Source organism: Cyprinus carpio, chromosome A21 (genome assembly GCF_018340385.1).
Source record: "Cyprinus carpio isolate SPL01 chromosome A21, ASM1834038v1, whole genome shotgun sequence".
Taxonomy (NCBI): domain Eukaryota; kingdom Metazoa; phylum Chordata; class Actinopteri; order Cypriniformes; family Cyprinidae; genus Cyprinus; species Cyprinus carpio.
In genome coordinates, this window is record NC_056592.1 from 7,953,083 (window position 1) to 7,978,879 (window position 25,797).

Consider the following 25,797-nt stretch of genomic DNA (forward strand, 5'->3'; position numbering starts at 1 on the left):
CTGCCCGTATACTCACTGTCTGATAAATACTGCTTAAATAACAGAAAAGCGCTTTATCCACCTGGCAAGATGTAATCTGATTGGCTGACTTGGCAACAGCACAACGATTAACCTTTTTTGGCCTAAAACAAGGTTTTAGCAAAGTTGGCAAAGTTTGCCAGGTAAGTGGAATCAAATAATTGAATTCAAAGGAATGTGTGTGTGTGTGGGGGGGGTATTTAAAGATGAACACACTCATAAATGGCACATAAAACATGTTGTTGGGTGTTTTAGATTTTATTAGCCTACATTAAAATGACTTTGTTTTATATATCACCACATCACGGACACCGGGTTGAAAACCCTTGCTCTATTAAGAACAGCAGACTCACATCAAGCACACGACCTGCTCTTCAAAAAGAAAGTGCAGCAATGCTGAAAATAAAATAAACTGCAATCTTAAAATAAAAACAGACAGGAAATCCAAGAATAAGGGAGGTGGGAACTGGCCTGGTTTCTATTTCAGCCATTGTGAGAGCTGCAGTGGCTTCTGGGTATTGTTCTTTCTTAAACTGTGACAGTTTGCGGTTGAGTCGAACAATGCGCACAGTCCTAAGCGAAAAACACGAAATCAAAAGTGGAGGACAACAAGGTGGCCATACTGTCACATCTGATATTCATCTCCTTCAAAAAGAACGGCAGTGAGTAGGCATCCTATGAGCTTCACTATTTCTGTGTGTTCTACTTAATAATGAAAGGTCAATAATAAGAAACCGGATTACAGTAAAAGACATAGCAATAAAGCAGTCAATCTAAGACGTTGCTGTTGAGTCGGCAGTCCACTGTGAACAATTTACAGTGCATTCATCAAACGAAAGACAGCAGAACGACCAGCTGGCACAAAGATTTTCTGCAGACCGGAACATTTGCTAATTATTCTGAATACACTCAAGGTGAAAAATATGGCTTTAATGATTACAAGCCGCCTGTTTATTTAGCACCCAGAATAATTCTCGACAACATGCTGAGTGAAAGACTGAGGTGCATCTAAATGTTCCTGGCTGGTGAACCAGGAGGTGGAAACATAAAAACAATTGCCAGTTTGAAGATTGCACAGCCAACATACAGTTTTCCACATAAACACACACAAAAGCATTGACAGATGCAAACATATGCAGTCATTCAGATATTGCTGTAAGAGCTGCAAAAGCACACCAAACCGGTCTTTGACTTCATCTGCACATGCATGCTGTGGGCAATGAGATAAAACATATTCAGCAGAATGCCTGAGCTGCTCTTTTCCATACAAATGTAAGTGGATGTGGACCAAAGGCCAAAAGAGAACCACAAAATTATCGTAAAATTAGTCTATGCGATACTGAGTCTTCTGAAGACTTTGTATGAAGAACAGATGGAAATTTACATTGCTATTAATCGCAAATGTCACTTAAAACAGTCATGGTCACAATTCACTTTCATTCTACGGAAAAAAAGCAGATTAAACATTGTACTACACTCGATACCACTGAGTTCCCTAAAAAAGCTTTCATGGAACAGTTCTCAGTATTCTTAGTGTAAAAACATTTTAATAATTGAATGTTTTCCACTATAAAGAACCTTTTGTGCAATGGAAAGATTCTGTTGATGTTCAAAGTTCTTCACGTAGTCATTGATGCCAATAAGAGTTTTATTTTTAAGAGTGTATAACTCGTTTCAAAACAGGTTTCAGGTTTCAAAAGACATGAGGGGTGCATAAATGATGACACACTTTTCATTTATGGTCAAACTAACCCATTTAAGAAGCTGTTTCTGTCTTCTGAATGACATTTGGGATTTGTGACAGTGAAAAAGCAGTCTTTGTTGAGGTTAAAATTCCTCTTTTTGCTGAGAGCTAATCCGTAGCCAATTTACTCCTTTTAGGTCAGGATAAAAGTTATAGTGAGCTCTTACATCTTTGCCATGGATTTATGTATAAACTAATTAGAGCCAGCACAGGCACAGTGGCGGGGAGCCTCAACAGTTTCAGATCGCCTCATTTCCTCAGGGTCTATCGATTCCATTCCCCTTTTTAATTCTGTCTTGTGACTATGGGCAGGAAAAAAGGATAGCTCCAGCTAAATATTGCCTTAACTGAAAACAGGCCCTCCATTTTATGGTTGGTTTCTAATTCCGTCACAGCTTGTTTTCATCAGTCGCCAGCCTATAGCATCACATAATAAAACAAAACAAATAAAAAAAGACCAAGAAAGTTATTTTTAAGTATGCTGCAAGGCAACCATATTTATTTATATATATATATAGAAATAATAATATCGAACTCAAACCAACACAGCCATACAAGTGAACCGCTAAGCCAAGGGTTCAACAGTAATCACAGCTATCTAAACTAGATTTTCAACTAATCCAGCTGGATGTATGGCAACAGCCTGTTAAGATTTGCTTCAGATGAAATCCTGAGAGCTGTGATGAATGTTGGTCAAGTTCTAGTCAGAACAGTGTTAAAACTGTAATCTGTCTGTGCCGATCAATCAATGCTAAGCTGGCGTTTGGCTGTGGGTGTTAAGTGGCGGATTACACTGCGGAGAAAACTATTTGTTTAAAGGAAAAAGCTCAGAGGCGTGAGGATGCACACAGACACTACAGAAAGTGAGTACAGGATAAGCTGTCCTGATACCATCTCATAGTGACTGCCAGATCCAGAAGCACAAATCCAATATGGTTTTGAGGTGTGCTTGATCGGCTGCTTTGTTTTGCCAGTAAACATGCCGATATCTTACAGTGGAACAGTGGTCAGAGGACACTTACTCCAGAGCATGTGTTGGCAAGCTGGCCCTCCCGAAGCTGTACTGCTATTGGCAGAACATCCAATGGCAATGAAGCACAGAAAAGCACTGCACTGATTTAGTGCTAATTTGGAGTATTTTGTTCTTGTCTGAGGGAAAACACAAATAAACTGGTTTGTGGACTACACTACACAGAAACTGTTGCAATAGGATTATAATAATAATAATTAAAAAAATCACTAAATCCTGCCAAAACTTTGGACAGACTGAGAAACAGTTGCATAATAACTGCATGTTGGCAGATGTTCTTCAACTCAGGTAACTGATTTTTAATTAATCGATTTTAATTTCCAGAATGTAATATAGATGCTTTCTTAATAATATGAAATTAAACAATTAAAATAAAATACATTGGAATAAAGTAAATGAGATACATGACAAGCTCACTTTGTTTCAATTTTCAAACCCTCCAGATACAAAAACGTACAAAAAACAGGAAAAAAATGATTTTCTTGTCGCACAGAAGGTGCATTTTAATAATACTGCAAATAGCATCGTTGAAAAATGCAGACACTGACAAAGGAGTTTTCTTTGTCTACCCCCCTCCACTCACCCCAAGTCTTCCGAGGCCTGCCATGTTCTTTCTGAAGATGCAAGCTGACTCACAAGTTCTGTCTTTAGTCTCATTTTAGATCTTGAACACAGAATTGTTAATATCGTAATTATTTCATGATGGCAGTGCTTGAAGATTCAAACTCAAGTTGCATGTTACCAGAAAAACTAACGAATGCATTCCTTGAGAACTGCCATTGTATCCTAGCTCCCATTTTTGAAAAGTGGTCTGTCATTTCAATTCAGCTGTACAAAAGCTGAAACATTATCTACCACTTCACTCAACCAGATGCAAAAAACACAGACCGATGGCATCAAGAGAAAACAGTGTTTCAAACCACAGCTTGTCTGAAACTGTGAACAAAATAACACAATGATCATGAACAAACATAAATACATATTGACTTCCATCACAACATTATGCTGGTCACAGCAAAAACAAAAACACATGTCGAGCAGCGGCAGAATTTCACAAAAACCTAGGTTACGGCATACATACAACGACAACATTCCTGAACGATAAACCCACATTAACTAAACAAAGTGCTTGATGCAATATTAAATTAAATTAACAGTGACCGCATTAAATCTAAAAAAAATAGTTCTTATCTTGTTTGTGCAGTTTTTACTGCATAAGTGGGTAGCAACGACGTGGGTGCTAATCACAAAGACGCGTGATAATTAAAGCAAGTTAGGATACAAGTATGTGGCTATGTTACAGCTTCCTCTTAAAGCGCTTGTCTTTTTCCCCTTTTCCATCTCTCCAATCCTATTCTGCTCACAGGGAATTGGAGATGCGTGCCTCCCACTGGCAACAGTGCATGAATTGTCACTATTAGGAGCCTCGATCCTAGAAATGGTCAGATCTGTTCTCCTAAAAATATTTGGATTATCTTTGACGAGCATCATCATGTAGTTCTGTCTGAACTTTGAATGCTAGGGTATGGTAACTGCAATAGGTGCCATACGCAAATGCCTCCCCTGATGTCGAGCTTGAGGCACTCATGTTTCAACATCCTGATATCATTTCCTCTCATTCTCCCATTCGCAATCAATAAATGTGTCTTTGGCTGCTTCGTTCTCAAATTTGCTGCTCTTAATGCTTTAAACCAATTGCAGAAAATGCTGAATCTGGACAACTGTATCCCTGTATCAGCTTTTATTGATTCAGATACACATATTTACACTAAATCCTACAAAAGATTTGGACAGAGAACAGTCACATAAACTGCAGTTTGGCAGATGTTTTTTCCATTATTTCAACCCATCTAACTTATTTGTTTTGAATTAATCAATTTTAATTTCCATTATGTATTATGCTTACTTTATGATGTAGTCTATTAAACTATTATTTATTTATTTTTCAATTCAAGATCCAACAGGAGCACAGAAAGTGATGCATAGAAGTGTATGTGAGACAGAGAGGAAATAAGAGTACTTGAAAGTGACGTCAAGTCAAAAGGTTACGGTTAAAACAGTAGTTTTTATGATTAGAATTTAAAAATAAAATTACAATAAGTCATAATTATTGTAAATAATATGTTTACTACTTATACAGCTTATTTGTTTTTAATTAATCAACATTATTTTCAATTAAATATTATACTTGCCTTGATTTACATAAAGCTCCTGTTTCATTAAATAACGGGGAAAAAGACAAAAATAAAATTAAATAAATAAAAAGAAAAAAAATATAAGAAATTGGAATAAGCCGGATAAGATGAACTAAAACAATAATAATAAAAAAAGAATTTTCAATAAATAATACACAAATAATAAAATAAAACAATGAGATGAATAATTCAAGCAAAAGAGCTAAAAACCATTGAGCAATATGGAAGAAGTTGCTGATGGAAGCAAAGAGAGACTCTGCTGGGCTTCTCTGCAAAGTGCCACCTGGCTGCACAGATGACTGTCCATATTTCCCATTTCAAGCTTGGCTTTTTCTGAGAGAGACCTGCCAAACAGCATTTAGCGTGACGGAAGGTTGTAGCTAAACATCAAACAATTAGCCGGGTCTTATTTCCACTTTAAAGCGCTCCTGTCTGTCACACCATATCTATCTTTCTAAGCCCTGCGACAGCAGTGCAGATCAAGGCTATTTTATTTTCTCTCTGTGATCTTGTGGCACAATCATGCGCTCAAGCAAACAAGAGGTGAAATACTACAAATACGAGCTCTGCCAGAAGCACTCTATGCTATCTCCAGAAGAAACAGAAAACTCTCATTGAACAAACAGGGCTGCAGTCACGGCCGGCTGTGATGGAATGAGATGGCTATTGGTTCAACACGGCGAAAATGTACGACCACCCTGGCCTCTGTAGATTTCTCTGTAAAACACAGCTATTTGCAGCTATTAAATGAATCTATAGACATTGTAGCAATCCTGGGTTTGGTAAAAGCTAGGAAACATGACCTGATGCATGCTGAATTGGCTAGATTTGATTTTTGTTGCCATAGCAATCAGTAAAGCGCCAAAGGCTGCATATCTGGATGGTAGGAGCTGCAAACAAAAAATGCTGTGCTGTTTTCTCACTTGCAGAAAGATCTAGAAAGGAATTAAGGTTGAGCAGGACTTGTTTATATTTTGCAGAATATACCTTTTTTTTTTAATAGTCTAGTCAGTGGAATGCCTGAACTAATCGGTTTTCAAGAAGCCTTATAATTATTACACTGGTTGTAGTTCACATTATCCCGATGTGACACATTTGAAAAGTTGGTTCAAAAAAAAAAATTTTTGTAAAAAAAAAAAAAAAAAAAAAAAAAAAAAAAAAAAAATATCTTTATATATATATATCATGGATATATATATATATATATATATTATAAATTTTCAGTTTCAACTGAAAATCACTACTTCACCTAGTGCCTAGAATTTTCAGTTTCAACTGAAAATCACTACTTCTAAAAAAGGCAAAGGAAGCTAAGATCAATGCTAACAATCGGCTCCATCAGAGATCACAGCTGGCATTAAGCTTAAATTGACTGAATCATTACCACTACTGAGTCACCGGAAAAAGATAGAAAAAGATAATGGCGAGGCAAGGCAAAAGATGATACAGTAGTCATGAGCGATGACCAATTGCACCGATTTTCATTGAAGATACAGCAAAAATCCTTGGAGCCGTAAACAGAGTCAAGTCACCAGATAAAGACAGGACGCATCCATATTTACAGACTGTCAAAAAAGCATGAATAAACATTTATCAGGCCTTTAGGAGAATAACAGTAAAATAAACAACACGGCTCTTGGACTTCAAGCTTTTAGTCAGGAACATCATTACACCAAGTCTTAACCAAGAGCTATGCAAAGTTCCCAGCAATAAACAATTTGCCTATTCACACTGAATGTGAAACTATTGCGCAAGACAAAACATAATCACAGCCAATCAGAAGATAATTAATTTTTAACATACAGTTGTGAGGAGCAATATCTTGAACCAATGAGATTTCATAATGAGCTGGGCTATGAGAAATAAAAACCAAGCGATCAACAAATACTTTGGGACAGATTTACTAAAGAGGGCAGATTACCTAATGCTCAAGCTAAACAAAATAAATAAAAATAAAACAAAAATGAAATTTTATGTGGTTCTATTTTCTGATTAGTCTGCAAAAAACTACATAGATTCAAACAGATTTGGACAAAAAATATGATTTTTGTTGCCTGTCAGAATAATTTTAAAATATCCTGTTAAACGCTGGGGACAGAGCTAGTTGGGACAAAAATGATTTTCATGCAAGAGAAAGTTTTTAGTGCACATCACTTGGGTAGCCACACTATCTTTGCTTCTTTCCTGAGGGTGAATGATAGAACTGCCATAAGCTATTGGAAGGTGCATCTGAAATCAGGCCTTGGGTAAAGTAAAGTAATAAGTTGGAAACTAAATAAGGCATCCCTCTCAAGTAATTGGGTGTCCAAGAATAAGAAGCAGAAGGGACATTCATAATGAATTAGTTGGTTTGGAACGTATAGGAGTAGTGTTGTGTATATGTGAGCGAGAGACTCAGGTAAAAAGCCCAGAGGAAGCAGTCCTGCATCCACCAGCTGCTTCTTCCGATTTCACACTTCATTGGTCTCATTAATGTGGAGCTGAACCGTACGCCTGTGGAGACAAACGGCGAGATTAGTCTCCACCATTCTCCTACTCCTACTCTCTCTCACTTTTCCTAATGGTGTCTCTCAATCGCACACTCCTGCCTTTCTCGTTCTCCTTCCATGGACACCACTTTTTGGAGAAGAAACTGTGTTTGCAGCCTGTGGAGAAGATCAGGGGAAATATGAGCTGCACACAGGCAGAGTTGGCCATTATAATGATAGTTGGAGGAAGATCATGGATACGATCTCAAAAACAACTGCTGAGAAACCATTCTAAGCAGACACCATACACAATATTAAGCCACAGAGAAATACAGAAAATCTTTAAAAATCCAACTCTGTGTCCTTAAAGGAATGGGTGTCTCTACAAACTCCTATGACTTTATTCTGTGGAACATAAAAAGGAAATAATAAAAAAAAAAAAAATGTTCATGCTGCCTATAGTAAAAACATTGGCATGGTAGCTACCAAGATTCAAAAAAGTACCACAAAAGTGGTCCATATAACTTTAAGAAGCCATTTTTCACTCAAAATCATGTTTTATGGTGTTTTTGGAGCTGTAACATTCTTCAAAATATCTTTTTGTGTTCCACAGAAAAAAAAGGAACTTATACTAGTTAAGTTAATGATGGCAATTTTCAATTTTGGCTTCTGTTTAAAAGTTCGTAGTCTGTAAGATTTTTTTAATATTTTTGAAACAAGTCTGTTATGCTCATCAAGGTTGCATTTATTTGATCAAAAACAAAGTAAAACAGTAATATTGTGAAATATTATTACAAGTTAAAAAAAGCTGTTATATTTGTATATTTGTATGTTTTTGTGGAAACCATGATGCAATTACTTCAGGATTTGCTGTTGAATAAAGTTCAGAATAACAGCATTTAATGGAAAGAGATTTTTTTTTTTTTTAGGTAACATTATAAATGTCTTTACTGTCACTTTTGACAATTCGACAATCAGTTTAATGCATCTTTGCTAAATAAATGTATTAATTAATTTATTGTTTTATTCATTTATTAAATTGTAAAAAAAAAAAAAAAAATCTTACTGGTCCCCAAAATTTGAATGGAAGTGTTTGCAATTGGTGAGGTATCATTTGGTGATATTTTGACATTTTCATTCAAAGCTTCAGTGGATTTAGAAATCATCAGGGCTGCTTCAATGGCTATAAACGCTGACACAAGATAAACAAATCCAAATAAACTCACAAGTACAAACAGACATTTTTCCTGGAAGACACTGGCTTTGTCAGCACAACTTATTAGGAACAACTCCTCTTGCAAGTCCATAAAAATACAACTGGGATAGAATTAACAGCGTATATACGTTTGCTTTTCATCTCATCTCATCTAGTCTGTCAGTCACACTTGACCCCCCAGAGACTGCTGAAAAACAGTTGTCAGGAATAATTTTGCAGTAATGAGCATTTACACAAGATTCCTGATGGATCGATAAAATATGTTGTTTTTTCTTTACAGGGGGACTTGACTAAACAAACCGCAAGAAAACCAGAGCAGCGTTTCCGAGTAGGAATCCTGACGTGATGCTGACCGATGAAATAAAAACACTAAAATCTATAACCATGATGACATGGTGCATGATTCTGAATCGCAGAGCAAAAACAGAATTTTTTTGTCAGAGCGAGCATGTCAAGAAATGCAATGAAAGCGAAATGAAGAGTGGCCGGCTATTTTCAAGCGCAATCACTATAGGTAGCAAGAAATTGTTATTTGCGGTTAAATTCAAAGTTCAATGTCAGTATGGCAGATACAATATATAATACACATCTGAACGTCTTTCAAATTCAGTTCATACAAGTACTAGGAATTCAGAGAAAGCCTAGGTATCTGTGGTGGTAGACGGACAATGCTGAAAAATGCACACACACACACACACACACACACACACTCAAACAAACCTCAGGCGCAGCAGTGGTTTCCTCTGTACGCTTGACCTCAGCCTCTGGTCCTCGCAGAGTCTGCAGGAAGAGGGCGGCTTTCCTCTTGCGTTCAGCTTGAAGCTGCCTCTCTTTGGACTCTTTGGAGGCCTGGGCGAGCTTTTCTCTCGCAGCGGCTGCTAACCGGTCCTCCAGCTTCTGTTTGGCTGGAAGAGAAAAGGGAGGAAAGGTCAGACACACACACATTTGTCTTGATACACACCATATGCTCTGACAACTAAAAGCATAGGCAAGGGAGCACATGTCCACAAGTGCATTGTGTTTCTGCTACTAAGCAAATGCTTCTAGACGAGGCTGCTCATGACTTACCTGGTTTTGTAAGCCAGCGCGCCTTATAAAAACTGCATAGAGCTTAAAAAGCTACAAGATAATTGTGTGACAATTTTAATGTTTCACATCTACCGGGATAGAATTATCCCTTCTGACATTCACTCTCTGCTTAGGTGTTAAAGGCTGCCTGGCTACGGATTGTATAACGGTTGATGGTGTCTCAGTTTAGCTAGCTCAAGTAGGCAATGTACTCATGTATAATTTTTCAGGGTTTGCTCATGGGAACAGAAATAACAAAAGGAAAATGGGGAAAAAAACAAGTCATTATATTCTACAAGAACAAGAAGAGGGCCCTGTCAGTGTCCGCACTAAAAATAGGCCCCCTGCCACGGACAATCATGTATACTCAGAAACAAACACAAACTGGAGAAAGAACAGAGTCTTCTCCTTTACGTCACTGCAAGTGAGATAATGCTATGTGTAAAGGCCTTTCCACACTGAATCACACATAGCACTGATTCACTGAACAACACTCATTAACTTCCATAAAAAAAACATTAATAGGATGTAAATAAAATCACTTTTTGTGGTCCACTGAAGAAATGAATTCAAGATAATTTAAGATATTTTGGATGAAAACCTGGAGGGCTTGAGACTGTCCCATAAGCTTTTTAAATGCAACCAAATAAAAAGCTGTCAAGGTCAATAAAAGGTATTGAACTGTCCCATAAACTGCCAAGCAAATAACAGTGTCAAGGTCCATTACTTTGTCAACCAGAATACTCCATCTGCCATCAGACGTGCAATCTGGGTTATATGAAGCGACAGAAACACTTTTTATAAGCGAAGAAAACAAAAATAACAACTTTATTCAATAATTACTTTGTCAACGGTCTCCTCTGTGTCTCTCCATATCACTGTATGCTATGTATGCTCTTCTGTATCATCCGCACCACAAGAATGCACAGTTTCTACGTGCATTTAGCTTTGATTTTAAATAAAACAGTGCATCATGGTGGCGCGGATGACACAGAAGAGCATACACTTCATATAACCCAGATTGCACGTCTGATGGCAGATGGAGTATTCTGAAGACGACTTTCATACCTCTTACGGACCTTGACACACATATTTATTTGGGTGTTCCGAAGAGAGTCTCAAGCCTCCAGGTTTTCATCCAAAATATCTTAAATTGTGTTCCGAAGATGAATGGAGCTTTTACAGGTTTGGAACAACATGGGGGTAAGTGATTAATGACAAAATTTTCATTTTGGGACGGAGTATCCCTTTAACACCTGTAATTTGCTTGTGGCATTTCTATAAGCAATGACTCTAGTAATTGTCTGCATTTTCCTGCAAAGAAGGACCTGCTTTTGAGGTCCTTCTTTTTCTCATGCATAATTTCTCATCTACACTTCAGAAGTCAATCTGCAATTGAGTTCAGCAAATAAAATTTTGACGAAATCCAATAAGGCAACCTTTTGAGGTCTAATTTTGAAACTCCAATTTGCAATATAAACAGGTAAGCTCTAACAAATACACAATGGGTGTACATACTTTGCCTCTGCTTTCGAAACCACAAGAAACAGCAGAGATTTGACCCAAAAAACTTTCACTCATGATCATGCAAACTCACTCCATTCAGTAAATAAACTAAATGTAACAGATGGACACATGAAAACAGACTGAGCGTTTGCTGAATCGTGCATCTGTGATTCTTTAACAGCTCATCAATACAGATTATGTTCCTCCGGACGAGTCGATAGTCATGCAATCTAAGCTAGTTTGCCACTGAGTGAGGCCTTCTTGGCTGCAGTGCCATTTATTTCACTTCCTCGTGCAGTAAACTTCCTCTGGGCATCTAGTCTTATTACTGTAATTACCCCTGCGTTCCAGGAGCATTACTGCTCAGCCGGAGAGTGTCTGACGTGTGCAGTCCAAAGTCAGTGATGAGATTTAACTAAATTCATTTTTAATGGGGAACAAGAAAACCAATGCAAAGCACACGTTATAACGAAAGGTGCATCTCTTGTTTAAACGAATAGTTCACCCGAAGTGAGCATCTGTCATCATTTCCTCACCCTTGTGACGTTCCAATCTCTATGACTTTCTGTCTTCCATGGAAAATGAAAAATTGAACAATATCCTGGCTCTACTCTTTCACATATAATGAAAGTAAATGAGGACTAGGGCTGTCAAGCTCAAACATAAAAAAAGTACCATAAAAGTGGTCCATGCAATATCTGTGTACTTATACACTTAGTCTTTCCCCAGGTGACGATGTTTGGTCATGTCGCATTGTCACGTCAAGTCACCTTTATTTATATAATGTTTTATACAATACAGATTGTCAAAGCAGCTTCACAGTGTTACAGCACAACTGTTTTCAATATTAGTAATAATAAGCATATTAGAACGTTCCTGAAGGATCACGTGACACTGAAGACTGGCGTAATGGCTACGAACATTCATCTTTTCATAACACATTCTGAAATGTATTTAAATAGAAAAGCATTACTAATAATATTTCACAATATTACTGTTTTTACTTTATTTTGATCAAATAAATGCAGACTTGTTTCAAAAATCTTACTGACCCCAAACGTTTGAATGGTAGTGTAGTTGGTCAGAAAATGTCCTGTTTTTAGGCAAAAACACATTTACAATCCCTCACGCACATCTGCAGATCTCATTTCCAGTTTAGACGTTGTTGGTATCTTTGACTGCGAGGTGTCCTTCTCTTTTTTCTCTGTGTGAAACACTCCCTCTTAATTACAGGGGACAGTTATTGCCACTAGTGAGCGTGGCCCATATGGGCAGATCTATTAAATTAGATCCCTGGCCATCGCCAGAGTAATTTTAATGTGCTGCCAGTCATCGTGATGTGACAACGATCAGATCAGCTCACTATTTTAAGTCTCTGAGGGTCAAAAGAACAATGAAGTAGTCCTAAAAGTGAAGCAAAATCCGGTAACTCTCAGCTTAATGTGATCATGATAAACTATCATTTTTTTAAACTTATCTTGTTACAGTAAAAGATGTCTAGCTTCTAAGCTTCTGGCCAGTGAGGAATTACATTTGGGCTGCAACAATTATGGTGAGAGAAATCAGCACGAGTTATTTTCGTAATACTCCACAAATGGACTCATCTCTTCTGTTTGAACAATTTTTCAGAACATCTACAAAAGAACAGCCTTGAAAACACTCAATTACAAAACTTAACTTCTGAACTCTACAGACAGTGAGTCAAATCTAAAACTTGCTAATATGCTTGGCATTTATAAAGACGGACAATAGTCCAGAAAAGATTCTAGTGGCATTAAAGGGACAGTTCAAAACAAACAACTGACTTTATGTTCTTCCAAACCCCTTTGACTTATTCATTTTGAGAAATACTCTTGCCACTCTTTTCCATATAATGAAAGTGAGCGGAGACTTTGAAGCTCAAAAATATTCAAAAGAGCACCATTAAATTTGAATAATCCTTCCTTCTTTTTCTTAATCCATCCTACCTGTCTTCATTTCTTTTCATGCTTCCTTTCTCCTGCCCTTCATTCTCATTCTTCAAATTTTCCTCTCTTCCTGATCTTAATTTCATCCTGTCTCTTCCTTCATTCTTTGATATTTCATATCTCCTTCCTTCCCTTCTTCCTATCTTCCCTCCTTAGCTCCGTTTATCTACCTTCCTTCCTACCTAATTTATTTTCCCTCTTCCTGTCCTTTGTCCACCCCTCCTTCCTTTCTTCCTGACTTCTGCAGATTTAAATCTTAGCTAATTTGTCATTTAAATCTATTACATGGCTTCAGACTGTAGCACATTATTCAAATTAAACTTTTTATTGAAGGACACAATTCACAATTTCACATTTTTGAGTTCCATACAGTCAAGTCACAGTTGATCAAGCGGGTGAGTAAATGCTGACAGAAAGTTTATTTCTGAATGAAATAATCCTTTAGTGAAGATTTTGACGTACCTTGTTTGGCCTCTATTTCTTCCTGGGACAGTACTGGTTTCTTCTCCTCGGCCAATGGAGGTTGAGGAGGCTCTCTGGCTGCTTCGACCAATCCGATCGCCAACTCCACTCCCTCTTGCACCTCCCCCTTCATCCCGTCCTCATCTGAGTCGTCGTCCAGTCTCACACGATTCTTCTCCAGAGGCAGAAGGTCATTTTCTTTCGACTTTATTGCGAAGCAGATGGGCGCAAAGGATGCTGTGAAGTGAGCGATAATAGACAGGTTTTATCTAGTGACTGTCGTTAACCTTCCTCACTTAGCACAAATCTGCTGCATAGGTACAGTCATTATGGTCAAAGATGTGATTATTACAGTCAAGCCCATTAGCTCATCTACATTTACATCAGCGGCGACACAGGGGTCAGCGCGCCATTTTTAAACACTAAGTGACACAGCCTGAGCACAACAACAGCAATTAACGGATGGAGAGACATGGGATGGTGCTGCTACACAGGTGCATGAGGACACTGTGAAATGTTAGTATGGCTGACAAGGATGTTCTGAGGTCAGGTGGTGGGGGACTCGATCATGGAGCACAGAGCTGTCTTACCTTTAATGAGCTTGCCCTCGTTCTGCTGCTTGTCAGAAGAGCAGTTTGCTGTCTGTCCCCCCCCACTGTTGTAAAGCAGCGAACCCTGTGAGCCCAAGACAACAGGAACAGAGAGAGACAGGGAAGAGAGAGACACGAAGTTACTTTACTTTGCAGACACAGGTTAAGGATGAAAATCCTGAGCTCTCAGTTTTCAGACAAAGGCTCTCTCAAGAGCTTGACAGTATTTTAAAGGACTTTCTTTGTACTGAATGTGTGGTTATTCTGAGTCAGTAATTCCTCTATACTGTTCACAGGTGAAGAAAAGGAGGCACAGGGGGAAATGGAAGGAGTTCAGGCTACAGGCAGAGCCTGAGAGACAATCCATCTCATCCTTAAAAGGCCACGTGTAATATTTTGATGTTCAAGTTCATTCTATGTCCTCTTTCTTTTTCTTCCCTCTCCTTCCTTACTGATTTCTTTCCCCTTTACTTTCTTCCTGCTTGTTTCCTCTTCATTCCTGCTTTCTTCATCTTAATTTATTCCTGCTTTTTCCACTTTCTTCCCTCCTGCTTTTTTCCCTTACTTTCTTCTTTTTCTTTTTTCCTTCCTGCTATCGTCTCCTTCCGTGCCCCCTTCCTTCCTTTTTTACATTCATTCCTTTCTTCCATTTTACATTCATTCTTTCCTCCCATTTTACAATCATTCTTTTCTTCATCCATTCTTTCCATTTTACATTCCTTAATTCCTTCTTTTCATGTTACATTCCTTCCTTCCTTTCATTTCACATTCCTTCCTTCCATTTTACCTTCCTTCCTTTCTATTTATAGAATCAAATAAGTAAGGTTTGTTTGGAAACGAATTATTTTTGCAATTATGTTTTATGCCACAGAAATGGCTTCACCTTTAAACAAAGAAAAGTGAAGAGAGCATTTCCCACTTGCTATATGCGTTTCGGTTTGAGCTCTATTAGGATGAGATGCAGGCTTTGAGTATCAATCTGGGAGCTACACTGATGGACGAGTATAATCTCAGGAACGTTCTGCAGCGGAGAAAAATCACGACAAGATCCTTCACGGTCATGCAGCCTGAGAGCAATGCTGGCCTGATGCTCATTTGTCAACCATCTGCCAGCAGATTACATGCTCAAAAATGTATCTCCCTCTAACTCCACCTCAATACATGTTGAAGACTGGACTCCATACTGTGGGGTGGTGAAAAACTCATTAATGAGGTACAGTGCTTCCACACTAATGAGATGTTGTTTTCCTTACTCTGACCCAAATCTTTGTGTTTTATTCTTTTGTTTGAATCAGCGGAATAGTACAAATTAATATTCTTCACTGCTGTACGCTAATGTGCATAGCCACTAATAATAAAGCTAATCACACACACTGATAATCCCACATAATCTCACTGCTAGGGTTTTATATAACAAGAAAAGAAAAGAAAAAAAACTGACAGAGTGAGAGGACGAAAGAGAATGGGTCTGAAAGTTTAGTGTCCCTAATGGAAGTTTTCAATATTTCACAGCTCTATTAAAGAAGTGTCTGTAGACCCTCACTGTAGCCCTGGGTAAGATGAAGGGTCAGGAGGACATTAAACCCAGTTAGAAATCTCTCGCCCAAAGATGAAAGACAAGATGAAGGAATTAAAGCAGGAGATTGGATCTGTGACCAGACACTCGATAAAAAAGTGAAGAGAGACTGTGGGGAGAGTGAATGTTTCAAGTGTAGTCTGTACTCTAACCTAGTGTTGAGAATTAAGAAGGTTTTCATATTCAGGTGTTATTCAGATTCCGTTTTTAAAAAATACCAGAAGGAGAAAAAAAAAATTGGTGTCCAGTACATGAAAGAATAGAGCTAATTTTAATTGTTAAAAAAGGGGAAAAAAAAGAAAAAAGAAAACTGTTGTGAATTACAATCGCTCTCCTGAGCAGTCCATTTGTTTCCGCCTGTTTGCTCTGCTTTAAAAACTTCAGTGTGCATTGGGTTTCCAAAGAGTCTATCGTTAAAGACCTCTGCTGTCTACTTACATCACCAAATTAATATCAACTGAACATTAATAACAAATCAAGGGTTGTTCTATAGTCTCCCCCTGAGAGGGACATTACTTCTTCAGCCTTGGGATTCTTTATACACATTCTCCCCTGCAGAGATGGTGCCATACAGAATGTCTTCATCTTCTCATATAAAGGCAGTAATCCCTTAATCCTGTTTTATGGGTAAAGCCAACAGAAGAAATGCATGCTGATGGACCATGCCATATGGAAGTAGCTCTATAACAGCAAAACACGGATAAGCAGAGTGACTATGGGAGAGTTAGCATGCTGTAATTTAGAGTATGATGGTAGGTGTCATTCATGAAGGCTTATAAAGAGATGTGATGCCATTAAAAATTTGATTCTGCCATTATCCGCCAGAAAAAAATATCCGCCCATAATCAAATACACAGTGATTTTGTTAAATCACACAATGTACAATGTACATCTCAGAATATTTTCATTTCTGAGTTCACATTTCAGCCCCAGTCCCCTGACACCACAGATTCCTTTTCACACTGTAATAATTGAACAGCGGTATGGTGGCGTCATCAGCACAGACAGCCGTTTAGATCTGTAGCTAGGTAACAAATGCAAAGGGAAGGCAATTAAAAATAGATCACTTGATAACTCATGTTTTTCTCCATTTGGTGGAGGACTGAAACCTAAAAATCTGAACAGAAATCAGCTGAAGGTTGACCTGAAATTCAATTATCTTAAAATAAAGTTGCTGTTAAACAACAGGATAGGGTTAAAAATTGGATACCGTTTTTACACAGTGATAAGTGAGCACACTAAACAAAAAAATTATTAGTAATGGAAAAAAAAAAAAAACACTTTAAAGCAAGTAATTAAAGTAAGTTTTAAGTTTAGTTTATTTACTTATTACTGCAATTAAAGAAAGAAGGTGATGCTTTAAAAGGCATATAATTGTTAATTATTTGTTACACAACAAGCAAAAGATAAAATCAAACCAAAAATGCTTCTTAACACTCTTCCCTCACATGAGGTTACACACCGCACCGCCACTCAAAGCAACATCAATTGCAAGAAAACAATGATAATAAGTGTTTAAGCAACAATATTGGTTTAGTTTATCTTATTTGAAGAACTGACTGCATTACATTTCAGTCAATATAATCAGTTAAAAATCTGACCAAACATTACACAATTATGTGTTAAAACCTGTTGTGTCAAATTGCATGTTGTAAGAAAATGTACACATGCAAAAGCAAATGGTTGTGACCCGCATTACATGGTTACTGCATCTGTTTTGCATCAAAGATACGAAGAACGCTAGCTGTTCACCTAAGGCTGTTTCTGCAGAGACAAGCAGCAATGGAAAAGGCTTTGGCCCTTTGGGACTGATGCTCCGTTTAAGTGCGGTCGTCATCATATACATAATCAATAACGGTTCACTTTGGTAAATTAAACACGAATGTTTTCCAAAACGAATCCGAGACTCTTCAAGCAGACTTCCTCAGTGAGGTTCCTCACATCCTAACTCAGAAAGTAACTTTCAAGCAAACCGAACTGAACAACAGTCAAACAGACTGAAAGCACTAGCGTATCTTATACTGCGAGTACAATGTTCACAAAACAGACTTTTTTTCTAAGCAGTGGCAAAACCACTTTTGTAACATGTTAGGATTGTTGAAACAATTTCAGGTGGCAGAGAGCACAGAAACTGAAAAAAAAAGAAAGAAAAAAAACCCCTTTCTTATTCCAAAAAGTCAGAAGTAAAATAAAAGTACATTCCAAATAAAAAAAAAATGCTTTGAAGAAACTGGTGACTTGTTTAGTGATGCAGCCTCTGTTTTCTTAATTAATCGGTTTAAATGAGCTGTTGGAGGCCTTGTGTACAGTTTATTCTTTCCACTAATCAAGCCATCAACGCACTGGCCTGAGGTTATCTGACGAATCCTGTCAGAGCATTCCCCTCCTGCTCACAGAAAACCAGGGCACTACAACAATGAATAAAAAAACGACAAAACAAATTGGAATAACAAGGAATGGAATGGTGAGGGAGGAGAGGTGCAACCAAGGATCATTTCCCCAGAGGAAGATACAATGAAAGGCGGCAAACAAAGAAAGCAGGGTGACTGAAGTGCTCTTTGGCACTTCCACCTCTTCAAAGGCGGACCGAATGAAGAGACACAGGCACAAATCAAGAACAATGGCTTTCAAGCTGCAAGCGCAGAGCTAACTAGACTATACATGTAGATATGGTAAGGACGACAATGAAAAGGAAGACTGGTAACTGACAAGAGCGAAAGATAAGAGATAGAAGGAAAAAAGAAGAAAGAAAGAAAAAGACACACAACACATCCCTCAACTTGTATGTGAAACATAAAACATGTCTACAGCCATGCAATTACAACTGAAGTCTATGGGGCAAGGCATTTACAGTGGAAGTCAATGGGGCAAAGCGTTCACAATAGACATCTATGAGGCAAGGCATTTACAATGGACGTCTACGTGGCAAGGCATTTAAAATGGAAGTCTAGGGGGCAATATATTTAGAATGAAAGTCCACAGGGCAAGGCATTTGCAGTGTAAATCTACAGGGCAAGGCATTTACAATGGAAGATATGGGACAAGACATTTTCAGTGGAGGTCTATGGCCAAGGGAGGCAGAAATGCAAAGCTCATATTTTTGTTAAAGCACTTCAGCAAAAAAATATGCTATTTGTCCATTAAAACATGCTTTCAGTTGTAGGACTACTGTTGTAGGCGGATGGTCAAGACAAAGTTGAAAAACTAGATATGCACAGATAATATTAGCACTCTCACTGCTCTGGTGTTAACACACATAATAAATAGAGTTTGGTGGATAAACTTTAGGAACAACTGTAACAGTGATTTGCATGACTGTACTGTTAAAGCATGTTAATAGAGCAACACCTCTAAAAAATGAAAATAGTAATGTTACAATAAGGTTCCATTAGAACAGTTGTTAACATTCGAAGATGAATTACGTATAAGAAAACTAGAAGCAAACAATACTTTTATAGCATTTGTTAACCAACGTTAATTTCTACATGTAATACATTTGTAACATTTCAAGTTGCATAAATCAACATTTGACAATGTATTATGAATAAACATGGAATAGATGAATGAGTGTATTTATAAATTAACAATAATCTTAATAAAAGCTGTAAAAACTTAAGAAAGCTGCTGCACATTAAAGTAAAAAAAATAAAAGAGTAATCCATCGTGACCACCTTTACAAACTGAAGGATGAAACTAAACAATTATTTCAAAAATAACCACAGAAACACTGGGGCGCTCATACTGTAAGAATGTAATCAACAAGGCTTCGATTAAACACACTGGATAATTCTCTTTACAATTAGGATAGACATAATAAAGAGGTTATGTAGTACAAAATGCTAGGATTGACGGAGAGACTAATTACAGATACGATCTATAATTGATGAAGCAGACACTCAAAGACAAAGACTCAGCTCACAGGCTTAGAACAGAGGTTGGGGTTTGCAAATATGCCTGCTTAATCACCACAGAAGTGAACGGGAAGAGCTGCTGTTTGTTCTTGCACTGCCACTAATGGCCTGCCAGTTGCAGTAATTACAGACTGTGCTTTTAAAGTAGGTTCAGGAGAATATGGGAGTCTTGGGATTTGACAGAAAACAGATACACTTTGCACCTCAGTTGGTCCTTAAGTGAACTATGTGAGACGTGAGACAGGACAAGATGAGACGCAAGCATGTTGCAAGAAAGTGTTAGGAGTGGCACAAACAAAAATGACAACATCCATGCAACTATGCGTTATACATGTGTTTGCATGTGAATACACATGACAAGTCTTCACATTCATTACAATTAAGGCCATGTCCACATGTACATGTGTATTTTTATAAACAGTTAATCCAAAATTTGCCTAAAAAAAAAAATCTCCGTCCACATGAAAATGCTAATGCTTGCTATGATGCACTGACAAGAGCATGCCAAGCCAACAGGTGGCGATATAATCTCAACCGTAAAGACATGTTGGCTCCAACGCCACAAGTCAAAAATGTCTGGTTTCACTGACCTGGTGCTGTGTTTGCGTGTGGACGAACGCCAAACTGTGTAGAAAAAGCTGCGGTTTTAAAAATAACTGCGTTCGTTTGGACAGGGCCTAAATAAATTAAAGTTAACACAGAAGACTTCTTTCAAAAAACCTTTCAAGAAACGTGTCTTAAGCACCAACTCAGCATATTAGAATGATTTCTGAAGAGTCATGTGACACTGAATACTGCAGTAATGGCTGTTGAAAAATCAACTTTGCCAACACAGGAAAAAAAAATCAAAATTTTACATTTTAAAAATAGTTCATAATACTACTTTTTATTATTATTATTACTATTATTATTATTATTATTTAAAAAAAACGCAGCCCTGCATAAAATACTTTTTTCAAAAACTTAATTTTTCCAAACTTTTGAATGCCAAAGCACAGAAACATGTAAAAAAAAACACAAAATCTGACAGCTATGGTATTCAAATTCAACTCTTTACCAAATCATTCAAATATACAACACTGATAAAAATGATTTTGTGGTTAAGTAAATACTACATAAAAACAAATGTAATTTCTACATGAAATAATTTAGTTCAGGCAAGAATTTAAAAAATAAATATGTGATATCTGGATATATAGTAAATTCTATATTTATAAAGTAAATTCTATATTACTACTCAATTTAAGCTTGTAGAAATTAAAGTTTGAAATTATAAGCATGTTTGACTTGGAATTGTTTTTTATGTTTACAAGGATTCTTTCGCGTTTCCCCATCATTCACTGTCCGTTTTCCCCATAATGAACTGGGGGATGAATCATCCATTTATACTCAAATTTTCACCTTTATCTAATTTTATACACAAAATTACACATTTAAACTCAAACACAATATCAATTAACTTAACATCATTGTATATCTGGAGTAAATTTTCTACTCAAAATGACCTATTTATACTCAAACACTATCCACTGATTTAAACATCATTGTGTATGGTGTACCAAGTATTGAATGAACCACATGATATTATCTTTAAAGGATAACAAGCTGTATACTTACCTACGAATAATAAAAAGAACCACACTTGATTACTCACATGTTTGCAAGTGAACCACATGCTTTAATAGCATGGTAGTTTTCCAGTGCTATCTTGTTAGAGTAAATTTTATAAACTGTAACTGAGGGAAATGTGAGTATTGCATTTAACTAAATAACTAGTAAAAATATGTACTAAAGTAGATATTATTCATCAAACTCTAACTGGTCATGTTGAATTCCTTTGCTAAATTTACCTAACTTAGTTAAGTAGATTTTACTTGCAAAACTTGCAAAATAAAAATTTTCAGTGAAATAATCCACTTATAGACCAGCAATAGACAAGAATAAGCCTTTACAAATAAGCTAATTGATTGTTTTACATTAAAGGAATGCTTTCTTTCCTACACCCACTACATTGAGCACAGCAACTTCTGATTCATTTTTCTACAAGTGGTCAGTCTCCTCCTCCACATACTGTCTGTAGTCTGTATTCATTTCATTCACTTCTCCATGCATTGTAAATAACCAGAAACCAAAGGGAAGCTGCAACCATGCATGTACATAAAAAGAGAGAGGGACACATGATCAAAAATGGTTTAGCTGAGGAAAAAGTGCCCTAGAGGGGCTGTAAAGTGGCACACTGCTAGAAATGTGCAGACAGCCTTTAAGCGCCACTGTTGTAACTGAGATACTGGAGCTTGAAGGCGTTTCTCAAAGTCACTGACATGAGCGCACATCCATCTGCCAAAATAAAACATGAAGAGATTCTAACAGCCCTCCATTTCTTTTAACCACCTCCAGATATCACCACTAATCATCAAAAGTATTTATAATTCTTTTGATTAAACAAAACACAAGTCTAATTAAAATTATTGTCATTTTTTTATATTAACGTAATTTTCAGAACTATACATTTGGAAGATATTTTGAAATATTTACAGAATACATGCAAATTTCTTTCCCTTACTAAGGCCCTCAAAAACCACAACAAAGATAATTCCTGTTTTTCAATTTTCATGTTTTTAAAGTAGTCTGTTGGATATGAAAGAGAATGCAGAAACCATGCCAGAGGGTAAAAAAATACACTTCTAAAAATTAAAGCTTTACTTTAATTTAAGAAAAAACACAAAATAGTGGCAGATGCAAAAACTTTTTTTTTTTTTTTAAATTATTGAATAAAACATGAATGTCATATTTATTAAAAAATATCAAAGATTATATATAAGGGATAATGCCATTCATTATCGCATCTTAAACCTCGACAAGCTGATCTGGATGCCAATGCAAAGTGGAGCAGTTCTGTAAGAACATTAAGGGGTTTACTTTGTGATAATGACCAAATGACAGTTCATTATTATGTTGCTTGCATGGCTATTTATAAATAAATAATAAAATCAAATAAATAAATAAAAAGGACATGAAATATTGATCTAAGTTGAAATTATTTTAACATTGCACTGTCCTATGAGAGAGATGAAACTAGCTATCTAGGAAATTGGCTGCCAGGGACAACATTCACATATATAAATCAGTAGCCATTATACAAAAATATCAGAATCAAGTATTCAAGAGAGCAGTGTAATAAGAAGAAGATATGCTCTATTGAATTCCAGAAGAAACTGTGCAGTTCAGAAATCCTTCTAATGTATAAAAGTAGTCGCTCAAGAGTGGAGGATGGAAATGTAGTATTGTGAAGAGAAGAGCGTTTTGATCAAATTTTTAATAACATGTTATAATAACGATATATATATAATAATATTTGTATATATATATAATATATATATATGTATATGTAAACTATATCTATATATGTGCAATTAAAAAGAAAGCTAAAAACATTATATGAAAAGCTCAGTTACACAAAGGTCTGAAACTGCAGAGAAATGTTTCCACTTTTCATTAAAAGCAAAAACCGTTGATGGAGCAGCATTTATGCCTTATGAAAAAACTCAAAAACTGCAAAAGCCTTGATTAATTACACAGGGAAATATTAACAAGGACTTCACCAAATCAAGCAAAAATATACTCCCCACTCGGGGTTCTAGAGGAATGCCACACAAGAACAAAACTTAGTCAATTTCATTCAAATTAACTTAGAGGATCTTGACTGAAACATCAAATAATTAGACCATTAATGAAAGAAGAGAAACAACATGTCATGCTATCATCTGACATACTCACCAAACCCTGTTTTTCTTTGATAAATACATTAAGTGTCACACTAGACTTGCTTTAATGGAAATGACATATAAGGCTTGTCTGAGAAAGGTCTGATAAGGAGAAATAAAACAAGGCAATGGGCTCCAGAACAACCATTACCATGTTTAAAAAGACCTTATTAAACACAAGTACATGTTCTCCAAAGAGAACACTTCAAGAACTGTGATGATGGCCAAAGCAGACAGTTTTAAATACGAGACTGGGTCGCAATTACAAGAATTGTGACTTTAAGAACCTGTCAGCTTTAAGGTCAAACTCCTCACCTGACCTTAAAAATAATTCAAAGCGCCCGAACCATCCAGGACAATACATTACCCTCTAAAAGTCAAGCAACAGCAGTCCCTGAGAGTCTCCAGACACCATTCTGCCTTGTAAAAGCTTTTTACAACACAAGTTCCCTCATATATTTCCAAAAAAAAGTATACTAAGGGGGGAAAACCACATGAAATGTGGTTAAATATAGCTGACTTAAAGCAGTCAGACTTTGCTGAGTTGGAGAAATCTGAAACAAATGTCACTCGCTTTGAAAAGGATCCCAGAACATCAAGTTTAAATGCTGGCTGAGACTGATGAATTTACAGGGATGCTGAACTTTGCAAATCATGTCAAGCATCCTCGGTGGATGCTGAATAAGTGAGGAGGCATAAAGGAACGTCATGCAATGCAATGCAAAAAAAAAGATATATTGAGATATCAGATTGTGGCTCTTCTGTGCGTGCGTTTAGGATATTCTGCACTTTATATTGATTTGACACATCTTTTATTCACCCATAAACAGAAAAAAAAGCTTTCAGGCATTGGTGGGACATGGGTTTTAATGATGCAGTGGGTGTTAGTGAAATATGACGAACCACATAACTCCCATCGTGTAGTATGATGCTCAAAGCACTAGGTTGTGGGATGGTGTCCTTGCACACAAGTTACAAGAATAAATTGATTTTCACAGGCTTGAGGCTTCCTCTGTCCTTCCTCCAGATTTCTATCCTGACCGTGCAAATAAAAGTCCTCCAAAATGACTTAAATGAAAAAGCACTGAAGTGTGCATGAATGCAGATGCACTGCAAACTCGTTTCATCTGACAACGCTTTGACATGGTTCAGTTCTTCTATCAGTTTGCTCTAATGACGTGATAAAACACGCAATTTAAGATGATATTAAACAAAATACTCATGCAGGAAAAGCATAATTCTGCAACACCAGGCTTAAACTGAGACATTTTACTGTCCATAAATATTACCGGCCATGAAACTGTATTTTGCCTAATCTTGTATTTTGCATAAAAGAAACTGGAGCATTAAGCCACATATTAAAAAAAAAAAAAAAAAAAAAAAAAAAAAAATTAAAGAAAAGTGTAGTACTCTTGCCATTATTTGCTTGCATAAGCCACTTGATTTGATACGTTGCTTGATCTTATGTAATGATATTCAGACATTTTAAAACTGATTTAAAGTTTTTTAAAATACCTTTTTTGTGTTCCATGAAAGAAACTCATAAACATTTGGAATGACATGAGGGTGAGTAAATTCTGACAAAACTTTCATTTTGGGGTGAGCTAATACTTTAAGCATCCAAGTGAGTCCAATACTTCTTGGGTGCATAACTAATAATCGCTCTTTCAGACAATGCTTAGCAGCAGTCCAAAAGTGAGCTTAAGGGATCTCCAGAACTCTCTACCCAGTTAATTTGGGGAATGCATTTCGAATTTTATGCACCCAAAAGCAAAGCCAAAGCTTTAAGAGTTTGGGAAGCATTCAGCACATCCAGCAGCTGGAATGATTGCCACCCAGTTGGAAGTACAAATAAGAGTGGAAGACATTCAAAATGAATAAACAACAAAAAATTGCACCACTTATAATGCAAAAAGTTCGGAACAACTGAAGGAATTAGCTAAAGCCATAGCCCAACTCTGTCTCTGGAGACAATATTACTGGCTGGGAAAGAAAATAACATCAGATTCTGCTGTGAGCACAGTGTTGTTGAGTTGACTGCGACAATGGAACATTTCGTCAAATTTTCCTTCTAAAACATTCTCCTTCCTCTTTTTCCTCAATGTTACAAGCTCTTATTTCCTTTCATTCCTTATTACTTCCTACCTCCATATTTAGAGAGCTGTAGGCTGCAAATCTAACATCTCTTTTGATCCACTAAAGTGAGTTTTTGCAGTGATTTTGCAGCGAAAGAACATTTTTCGATTCCATTGAAGAACCATTTTGGGGATCCCTAAAGAACC

At 36.8% G+C, this 25,797-nt stretch overlaps 1 protein-coding gene across 1 annotated transcript in view; it reads right to left on the reverse strand.

The window, feature by feature from the left end:
- The window catches only part of LOC109046206 (splicing factor, suppressor of white-apricot homolog), a 78,580-nt gene that overhangs the window by 23,836 nt on the left and 28,947 nt on the right, over positions 1-25,797 (reverse strand). The window contains 3 exon segments of the mRNA XM_042778831.1: positions 9,392-9,576; positions 13,675-13,911; positions 14,265-14,349. Of these exon segments, the coding sequence (XP_042634765.1) occupies positions 9,392-9,576; positions 13,675-13,911; positions 14,265-14,349 (507 nt within the window).